The sequence below is a fragment of the Hyperolius riggenbachi genome, chromosome 4 (genome assembly GCF_040937935.1).
Source record: "Hyperolius riggenbachi isolate aHypRig1 chromosome 4, aHypRig1.pri, whole genome shotgun sequence".
In the NCBI taxonomy this organism is placed as follows: Eukaryota; Metazoa; Chordata; class Amphibia; order Anura; family Hyperoliidae; genus Hyperolius; species Hyperolius riggenbachi.
The window spans coordinates 395,444,675-395,455,892 of NC_090649.1; the positions used below are offsets into that span (position 1 = coordinate 395,444,675).

General features: G+C 44.3%; 1 protein-coding gene across 1 annotated transcript; it reads left to right on the forward strand.

Annotated features, from left to right (window-relative positions):
* Positions 1-368: 368 nt before the first annotated feature.
* RBBP9 (RB binding protein 9, serine hydrolase) lies at positions 369-10,995 on the forward strand. The gene is made up of 5 exons (XM_068279582.1): positions 369-537; positions 661-703; positions 6,985-7,090; positions 8,541-8,626; positions 10,631-10,995. Exons 1-5 carry the CDS (start codon positions 379-381, stop codon positions 10,855-10,857), a joined length of 621 nt encoding a protein of 206 aa, XP_068135683.1. The 5' UTR covers positions 369-378; the 3' UTR covers positions 10,858-10,995.
* Positions 10,996-11,218: the final 223 nt, after the last annotated feature.

Consider the following 11,218-nt stretch of genomic DNA (forward strand, 5'->3'; position numbering starts at 1 on the left):
AAGTATAAAACAACAGATATCTTTCTTATGAAATCTTTATGGTATGCGTGATTAAGGGTGTGATCAGGGGCGTGGCTTAAGTGTCCCTCTTTCTCATCTCAAAAAGTTAGGAGGTATGACATTGAGAAACATTGCTCAAGGCAAGCTCTTTTCAAGCACTTTTAGAAATCGCCAGCGCTTTTCAAAAAGAAAAGCACTCCTAGTGTGAACAAGTCCTGTGAGCTGATTTCTGGTTCTGCCCACAGTAATCCAGCTTTTTTGGCGCAAGAAAATGACCTCAGATTGAATTGTCAGCCTATAGATTTGTTTAAAAATGTAATTTATACAAGGAACTACATTTCCCATGATGCATTTCCCATGATGCAACTTGCTTGAGCCATGACTTCCTGTGCATGCTGTGTGTGTGTGTATATTTTAATAATGTCTGAAAGCTTGTCAGCGCATGGTCCTCTGAAAGCCGTCATTGTCCCTGGAAATGGAGGAGGGAATGTTGAATCCTGTATCTGGTACGGATGGACAAAAAAGAAGCTGGACAAGGTAGGATTAGATGAATATTTTTCCTTATGCACACTACTAACTGTTCCCTAACATCTGCAGTCATGCTACACTTCACTGCATTCTCTGACATTTGTGATATTTTCACTGTTCTTGTTTTTGCAGATACCAAATTTCAAATGTTTGGTTAAAAACATGCCTGATCCATGTAAGTAATATTATTAAGTATTTATATAGCACCAACATCTTACGCAGCGCTGTACAGTATATAATATATATATATATATATATATATATATATATATATATATATATATATATATATATATATAATCTTGTCATTAACTGTCCCTCTCTAGGAGCTCACAATCTAATCCCTACCATTGTAATATGTCTATATCGAGTAGTGTATGTATCACAGTCTAGGGCCAATTTAGGGGGAAGCCAATGTACTTATCTGTATGTTTTTGGGATGTGGGAGGAAATCGGAGTGCCCGGAGGAAACCCATGCAGACACGGGGAGAATATACAAACTCCTTGCAGATAGTGCCCTGGCTGGGATTCAAACCAGGGACCCAGCGCTGCAAGGCCAGAGCACTAACCACTATGCCACCATGCTGCCCATATAAATATATTACATAAGCAAATGTCAAGCTTTCACAAAGCACTCAGAAGCTGCACTCCTGGCACAGATAATCTGTCCAGGAGCATTCCCCATCTTCATGCTACTGCTGCTTTATATGTTAAAGGGAGAGGGAGAGGAGGCTGCCATATTTATTTCCTTTTAAACAATACCAGTTGCCTGATAGTCCTGCTGATCTCTTTGGCTGCAGTAGTGTCTGTATCACACACCTGAAACAAGCATGCAGCTAATCTTGTCAGAATTTTTTTGCAAACCTGTGATATGCTTGTTTAGGGTCTACGGGTAAAAGTATTAGAGGCAGAGGATCAGCTGGACAGCCAGGAAACTGGGATTGTTTAAAAAGAAATAAATATGTCAGCCTGCATATTCCTCCCACTTCATGTTCCTTTTTCTATAGAATTCCAAGATCTCTAAAATGTCCACAGTTGTGCTCAGTTCTTCCCATTGCTTCTGTCCATTCCTGTACTGTATGTTTGTAGTGATTTGTCATTTGACATAGTGAGGCCTTGAATCCGGAGCACTACATATATCCTAACTGGCCACTTTATTGAGTACACCTTGCTAGTATCTGGTTATATCCCATTTTGCCTTCAGATCTGCTGTTGGGCATATTCCTCACTATTGCCAAGATAGCATCACACTGTACATCCATCATCCGAATCTCCTGGTCCACCACATCCCTAGTTACACTGTTGGATTGTGATCTGCTATCTGTGGAGGCCATTGGACTACAGTAAACTCACTGTCATGTTCAAGAAACCAGTGTGAGATGAGCTTTGTGATATGGTGCATTATTCTGCTGGTACATTGTGGTCATAAAGAGATGGAGAAGTTCACGCAAGGCAGGATGTAGCTATGCTTTCATGTTATTTACGCCAAATTCGCAGATGAACTAGTTTCCATTCAGCCAGTAATCCAAAATATGGATGGTCAGTGAGATGCAAAGATTTCAGAGCTGATGCAGGATAATGCAAACTTTGTATGCAAATATATGCTGCTTGAAAATAGACCAGTCAAATCCAGCTGAGGTGGGAATTCGTTGGTCTGTTTTCAAGCTGCATACATTTGTATAACCCTGCATCAACTCAGAATTAATTGCATTTTATTGACCATCCATAATCCACATAAGTAACTGTTTTTTTTTTCCAAAGTACTCCTAAACCACGGTACAATGTATTAAATGAAGCCCATGAGGTGGTCTGAAGTGTGCAGGCATGGGTTTCCTACTGCGCCTGTGCAATGAAAGAAAGCACTTGTGAAGAAGCACTTGCTTTTGGAACTTCCTCCAATGCAGTTGTGATCCATGGGCCATCGCTAGGGGAAGCTACCTGGGACCATATGCAATTAACTTTTTCACTTGAGTTTTCTCCTAGGAGATAATTTTTCAAATTCATTTTAAAATAACTTTTTCAGCATTTTGTAATCGAAAAAGTACCAACAAGTAAAGAAAAAGTACAATCAAAATTATTTTGAGAATTTTCTTGCTTGCTGGTAGCTTAAAATGGATTTTATGACAAGGTGTGGAAATATCAACTTGGAGAAAACTTAGGAGAAAAGGTGAATTGCATATGGGCCCTGGTGTTTATAATCGGCTGGAGGATTCTGTCAAAAATGAAGCCGACTGTGTCATTCTTAGTAGTTGTTTTTTTTTTTTTTTTTAATTTTTATTTTGCTCCCTTACAATACAATTAGAGAGGACCTGCAATGATGCAGATGTTGTGAGCACAGATCACCTACCTCTTACAGTATCTCTACCAAGATTTTAACTCCCTGCAGCTCCAGCTCAGACTCCTAATGATAGGAATGTGCTGAGCTGCTTTGCTGGCCACAAAGAGTGAATTTCAGCAGCACTGGGAGGGGCTGAAGACTGGGAGCTGTTTACTAGCTGGAGAACACACTTTCTGCTGCTAGTAGACCTTTGGTTTCTAGAGGGTTCTTCGGGACACAATGCTGTCTTTTTCAAAGGGAATTTCTCTGAAAGACACAATCTGTTACTTGTGTAATGGCATTGTCCCTTGTTTACCTTTATTAATAATGAAAAATCTGGGAGGGTGAACTAAGACTCTTGGAACAAGTCTAGTTTAGAGGATCCAACAGGAATCCTCATAGGGAACAGTTCTACAATCACAGGACCCTCTATGGCACAAAGCATGGTGATTAGCTGAATAATGTGGGTGTAGTTTACTATGTGAAACCTAGCAGTTCGAGAGGGTGCTGTCCACCCAATCATGTTAGCAGAATTTCCCTATGAGGTTTCCTGCAGGGTCCTCTAAACGAGAATAGCGCCACGCTTTTTAATGATAATATTAACAGTATTTTATAGCACAGCTCAGAGTGCTGTGACCCTACATTCTGCAGTCTCAAAGGCTCGGGAAAAGAGGTGGGTTTTTAGCCTTTTCTCAAAGCTGTCCAGAGAAGGGGCCTCTAGCACTGATTGTGGAAGCGAGTTCCAAACATTAGGGGCTGCATAGGGAAAGGCCTGTGCACCAATATTTTTAAGTGGATACTGGGAATAACGAAATTTGTCTTACATGCAGAGTGGAGGGTGCACGGAGGGCAGAGGCGTATCTGAGTAATATGGCGCCTATGGCAAACACTAAATTTGCGCCCCCCTCCCCCCCCCCCCCAATACTAGTTTAAAGTGTTCCTGTAACATAAATTGAGTAGCCATGGTCCCCTATATTTTAGATTTAAGTAGCCATGTGCCTCAAAATTAAATAAATGGTCTGGCTGCATGCTGAGGTGGGTGGGGGGCAGCAACGAGCTGTGGTATGAGGGTGTATTTGGTTGGGTGGGTGACAGCATCTGGCTGCTGGTTGGGGTCTGGAGGTGGTAGCATCTGATTGGGGTGGGTGGGTGGCAGCATCTGACTTTCAGCATCTGGCTGCTTGTTGGGGTGGGTGGCAGCATCTGGCTGGGATGGGTGGCAGCATCTGGCTGCTTGCTGGGGTGGGTGGGTGGCAGCATCTGGCTGCTTGCTGAGGTTGGTGGGGTAGCAGCATCTGGCTGGGGTGGGTTTTGGATGATGATAGCATCTGGCTGCGTGGCGGGGTGAGTGGGTGGCAGAATCCGGCTGGGGTCGGTGGCAGTATCTGGCTGCTTGCTGGGGTTGGTGGGGTAGCAGCATCTGGCTGGGGTGGGTGGGTTTTGGGTGATAGCAGCATCTGGCTGTATGCTGGGGTGGATGGATGGCAGTATCTGGCTGGGATGGATGGATGGCAGAATCTGGCTGGGGTGGATGGATGGCAGTTTCTGGCTGGGATGGATGGATGGCAGAATCTGGCTGGGGTGGGTGGATGGATGGCAGAATCTGGCTGCCTGGGATGGATGGATGGCAGAATCTGGCTGTGGTGGATGGATGGATGGATGGATGGCAGAATCTGGCTGCCTGGGGTGGATGGATGGCAGAATCTGGCTGGGGTGGATGGATGGATGGATGGATGGATGACAGAATCTGGCTGCCTGGGGTGGATGGATGGCAGAATCTGGCTGGGGTGGATGGATGGATGACAGAATCTGGCTGCCTGGGGTGGGTGGATGGATGGATGGATGGCAGAATCTGGCTGGGGTGGATGGATGGATGGCAGAATCTGGCTGCCTGGGGTGGATGGATGGCAGAATCTGGCTGGGGTGGATGGATGGATGGATGACAGAATCTGGCTGCCTGGGGTGGATGGATGGATGGCAGAATCTGGCTGCCTGGGGTGGATGGATGGATGGCAGAATCTGGCTGCCTGGGGTGGATGGGTGGCAGTATCTGGCTGGGGTGGGTGGAAAGGGCTGGCAGGTGGCAGTATCTGGCTGGGCTGGGTACTCACAGTGTTCCAGTTCTCATTTCCCCACCACGTGTAGCACAAAAGTTCAGTCAGTGACCAGCAGAACTGCATCTCTCCCCTTCCTGCAGCCACTCTGTAATCCACCGGCTAGGTCTGTTCAGAGAAGCAGGAAGACCAGCCAGGCGATTAGCAGCTATGGAGGGGGAGAGATGCTGATTTGCCTGTCACTGACTTACTGTGTTCTTGTGGTGGGGAAACGACTGCTGGAATGTGACTGTCCCCAGCAGCTGAGGAGAGAGAGAGAGAGAGGGCAATACTGAGCTGCAGCATTCCACAGCCTAGAAGCCCTGAGCAGCCATCACTGATCTTCCGTGCTCAGGCAGAGGTGATGGCTGCAGGACCTGAGGTACTATCGTCACACACAGATACAGCTCAGCTGAAGGGGAGGGAAGCTGTAATGCTCCGTGCCCTGCCCTCTTTATTTACACAGCGTGAGTTAAGGGCTGAAGGGAGCATTGATTCACAGCACAGGGAGGAGGGAGAGGGAACTGCGCCCCCCTAGTAGCTGGAAGGAGGCGGCGCCCAGGGCATTAGCCACGCCTGCATGTCTGTAGATACGCCTCTGACGGAGGGGCATATAGTTCCAATAGATCAGCTATGTACTTGGGACTAGGGCATTGCAGTAGTCCAGGCGGGATGATACAAATGCATGAACTAGAGTAGGTAAGTCTTCAGCTTGAATAGGTTGTTTAATTCACACTATATTTCTCAGATGGAAGAATGAGGATTTGAGGACAGCTTATACCTGCTGCCTGAGTGTTAGCTTTCCATCCAGGATCACTCCCAGGTTTTACACAGTCTTTTAATACAGCACAGCATCTTCCACCAATTACCAGTTTGAAGGACTTTAGCCATCATGTATGGACCGCCTACCACCAACACCTCTGTTTTTTCAGAGTTCAGCCTAGGCCAGCCAGTGCTTATCCAGTTTTGTAATTCCTCTTGACAGGCATTGATGGATGCTGATGGGACATCAGTGTCAGTGGGACATGTGTGTTGTCTGCATAAGAATGGTATCCTAGGCCAAAGCTCTGGAATATTTTGCCCACTGGGAGCATGTAGACTGAAAATAGTCCTGGTGATAGCACAGAACCATGTGGGACTCCATAAGCAAGTGACACTGGATTATAGTAGTGGATACCCAGGCACACTTGCTGTGTCCTGCCAGACAGGAAGAACTGAAATCACCTAAGAGCAGCACCCCTTAGGCCACAGTATTTTTTTTTTCATTCGCTGGATTAATATTCCACGATCCACATAATCAAAAGCTACAGACAAATCAAGAAGAATCAGAATTGAACACTCGCCCTTGTCTCTTGCTGTAAGTAGATCATTCAGTACCTGGACTAGTGCCATTTTACTGCTGTGTCTTTTCCTGAATCTTGACTGAAAGGAGGAAGATATGTTGTTATCTGTAAGCCTGGCTTCTAGCTGGTTGGCGACTGCCTTCTAGATAACTTTTGACAGGAATGATGTTTTTTGCAGCTCTGTAGTTAGCCACAGAATCAGTAAACAATTTCTTAGATCTGTACCCACGCTAGACCGCGGTTGTGGGAAAACGAGTGACCCCTGGCATTTGGAGACAAGCAAACAATGTCCTCACATGTGAATTCAATGGCACAACAATTCTCTGCTGATCGGATCATTAGCGGAAGTGTGAAAATAAAGACCTGAAAGTGCGAAATTTCCCACACGTAAGTACTTTGAATGGATCAATTGTTTATTGTTGGGAAAAACGACTAATAGCAATTAACTGAACCGATCCACCAAGATGGCTCAGTCTACATTTATGATAACTGTCTTTTACCGTTGTCGGGATACTTTTTTTTTTTTTTCTTTTTAATGATTCTCAGCCAACTTATCTGTTATCGTTTATTTCCAACGACCATGGTCTATCGTGTGTACGGAGCATAGGAAATCCAGTATGTGTTTGCAAGATCATTTGTGATATTGTCACTCAGGATCTTCAGAACAATGGCTTTAGTAAATCCGTCTCATTCTTTTATCTAGTTACAGCACATGAATCAATATGGCTTCCATTCATGGAATCAGAACTGCAGTGTGACAGCAGGACGATAATCATTGGACACAGCTCTGGGGCAGCTGCTGCAATGAGGTAAGGGTAACGTCACTGCTTCACCCACGGCTCATTTTAAATGGGAACTTAAAGGAGAACTGTAGTGAGAGGGATATGGAGGCTGCCATATTTATTTCCTTTTAAGCAATACCAGTTGCCTGGCAGCCCTGATGGTCTATTTGCCTAAAGAAGTGTCTGAATCACACCAGAAACAAGCATGCAGCTAATCTTGTCATATCTGTCTAAATTTGTCAGAAACACCTGATCTGCTGCATGCTTGTTCAGGGCCTATGGCTGAAAGTATTAGAGGCAGAGGATTAGCTGAATAGCCAGGCAACTGGTATTGCTTAAAAGGAAATAAATATGGCAGCTTCCATATACCTCTCACTACAGTTCTCCTTTAAAGCAAGACAAAAAGGAAAACTATGTCAATTCTATGTACAAAAGTCAACCCAGGGAAAAAATATATATTAAAATCCTTAAAATTGAAATTAAGAGATGGCTTACCTCAAGGATGACACTGGATATAAGGTTAAAGAGGAACTCCAGTGAAAATAATGTAATAAAAAAAGTGCTTCATTTTTACAATAATAATGCATTCATAATTTAGTCAGTGTTTGCCCATTGTAAAATCTTTTAAATCCCTGATTTACATTCTGACATTTATTACATGGTGAAACTGCCAGGAGTACGACGGTCCTCAGAGTTTCTTGTGGGAGGGGTTTCACCACAATATCAGTCATACAGCGCCCACTGATGGTCGGTTTGTGAAAAGAAATAGATTTCTCATGTAAAAGGGGGTATCAGCTACTGATTGGAATAAAGTTCAATTCTTGGTCGGAGTTTCTCTTTAAATATGTTTATTAGCACTAGGGCAATGTGTTTCGTGAGCATACACAACTGACTTCAAGAAGCCAAATGACAGTGACAGAATCCAATAATAGCCTAGCATTGAGCACCTCTCAATATATGGGTAGTTTTATGTAAGGGTTGTGGTGTCAGCTTTGAAGAAAGACCCTCCTCTGCTGAGGGAGTCTGTTAGGGTACCTTCACACTAATGCGTTTTGTTGTAACCGACACTGTTTTGCACACTGTTACATGGTGTGATTCAAAGTCTAAAAATGGTTCACATCTCATCAGTTGCTATGTGATGCAACAGATTCCGCTGTTGCAGTGCCATGCACAATGTTAGTCAGAGAAGGTGCACATGAATTGTTGTAATTCTAGTACAGAGCAATGAAACGTCCCAGTGTAAAAGTAGTGTCAATGATTGAGGTGCGTGTCTGTGCTTCCACTACCCAGAAGCACATCATAAACTAGAATCTTCCACTGGGCAGACAGATGCTTTTTTTTTTTTCTTTTTAGCACTGGCAGCACAGAGGGAATGGTTCCGCCTTCAGCAGTATTATTTTTATCATGTTTTTACAGTTGTTTGGATCCACATGGAGTTTATTACAAAAGCCTATTAACTTTTGTCAATCTCTTGTAGGTTTGCTGAAAGACACCCAGTTTATGCGATTGTTCTTGTGGCAGCTTACACCTCTGATTTGGGAGATGAAAATGAACAAGAGAGTGGTAAGTTACACTACCACTTATACTATGCCAGCTCCTAAACCAATGTGAGGCCCAGAACCCACTAGGAGCGCTTTTCTGAGCGCTTTGTGATTTGAAAAACTCTTGCTAATGTAATGCTGTGGGTTTGATCCCACTTGAGCGATGGGATTTTATAAAAATTCCCCATAGCATTGCATTAGCAAGAGCTTTTTCAAATCACTAGCGATTGGAAAAGGCTGCTAGTGGGTTTGAGCCCTAACAAAGGAAACCTGCTTACATACAACCGGGGGTGAGCAGTACAGGCAGAGTCCCAAGTGTACACACTGCCTGGGACCAATGCTAACAAACTCCACTCCAAGGGGGGGGGGGCAGCATTGGCAGCGCCCCAAGTGCCCTCACCACCTGGGAAAACCACCCACGTCTACTCCAAGTAAAAACCACACAAGGATGGCGAGTTCTCGTTGACAAGCAGCACCTAGGTCTGCAGGGAAGACAGTCATCAAATTTAAAGGCAAAACAAGTGCATCTGCAGTACCAGATCTAACAAGGGCTAAACAGATTACACTATCTCCTCTGTGCTAGAAAGAGACATCCTTTGCACATAATAATGCAATTATGTGTTTAGCAGGAGCGAAGTGTGTTGGCTGTCTTAATACGCCCTCCTAACCACTGTTTCCAAACGGGGGTAGGCAGTACAGGCGGGGTCCCAAGCACTTACACCAACTGGGACCACTGCCTGCAAAGGGGGGAAGGAACATGGGCAGTGCTTTAAGTGCTCTCACCACCTGAGAAAACCACCTACAACTACTCCAAGTAAAAATTAGCACAAAAATGTTAAGTTGTAAATGCCAAGCAGCACTTGTGTCTGCAGGGAAGACCGTCAGCAAATTTAAAGGCAAAGCAAGTGCACCTGCAGTACCAGATCTAACAAGGGCTGAACCGATTACATAATCTCATCTGTCCTAGAAAGAGACATTGGTTTCACATAATAATGCAGTTATGTGTTTAGCACGTGCAAAGTGTTTCCAAACGGGGGTGAGCAGTAAGTGCCCTCGCTACCTGAGAAACCTCCCACAACTACTCCCCAAAAATACAAAGAATAGTCAGGGCTGGAACCCACTACAGCGTTTTTTTGAGTTTAGGGATTGCTTTAAATCTCTAGCGATTTCCCTAAACGCTCTGCCAATGTAAATGGATAAGACAGATTCCACTAGAGCGATTGTGATTAGACAAATTGCAATCACAGGACATACAGCATTTTGGGAGCGTTTCCATTCTAATGTATTGTATAGGAGCAGGAAAATCTCTCCCAAAATTGCTTGCAAAGTGCTACCATAAATCACCAGTGATTGCAATAGCGCTTTGCAATGTGTAGTGGGTCCCAGGCCTGAGTGCTCATTGCCAAGCAGCACCTGCCTTTTAATATAGTCTGCAGGGAAGCCTGTCAGCAACTTTAAAGGCCCAGCTGCTTCGCACTTACCATTCTTTGTGTTTTTATTTTTGGGGCGTAGTTGTGGGTGGTTTTTCCTTTTATGAGGGAAGCTTCCAGATCCTAATGCAGCTTCCCCCGTCGTCCTGTGTCCCACGGCAGTCTCGCTCTGGCCCTTCTGAACAGCGGGGATGTAAATATTTACTTTCCCGGCGCCAGCGCAGTATCTGCTCTCCGCTTGGAGATAGGTGGAAATAGCCGATCGCTGTCGGGCCGCTCTACTGCAAATTTTAGGGGGGGGGGGGGGGTCAAACCACAGTTAAAACATGCAGTGCAAAGTGTCAGTGCTGTACGGTCATTCCAAATAAGGGGAGGGGGCCTAACCGTCCCATTCAGATTCTAGGCCTCATTTTAAGTGTACTTCCATCCATTTTGTGGTTATTATTAGTATTTTTCTATTATACATATGTGATGTGCCACAACTTCAAAAAGGTTGGGAACCACTGATTTAGTCTATAGAAATATTGTTGTTATGTAGTCTGTCTGGGTATACATTATTATGTAACAGATCATCTTTTTATTTTACAAACATCTAGGATATTTTAACCGTCCTTGGCAGTGGGAGAAAATAAAGGCCAACTGTCGCCACATCATTCAGTTTGCATCCACAGATGACCCCTTCCTGCCATGGAGTGAACAGCAAGAAGTGGCCGACAGCCTGGGGGCAGACCTGCACAAATACACTGACCGAGGCCACTTCCAGAACACAGAATTCTATGACCTGCTGAATGCAGTAAAGAAACTTATTCCAGATTCTGAATAAACGTCATTCCAACCACCGTGGTTTTCCCTGGAGTACAAATTCAGCTACTAAAATGCACCTTGTGTGAAATAATGTTTCAAAAACTCAGGCTTTTTTATTTACTGTATAGAAATATTTTGATAAAATTACAGCAAGTCTAAGCTGTTATGTGGTTTCTTGTCTTTACCATTGACATTTATCAGGAACTACGGTGTCCCCAGTGAAAGCAGTTGACAACTGTTGCGAAAATGTGTAAAATTAAAAATATGTGTGTATTAGTTGAACAATGCACTAATACATTTATTTTTTTCCTACATTGCTGTCACAGTAGAAATCTGACAGGATTTGGACTAGTCCATCCCCCCTATGGGAGACTTTCAGT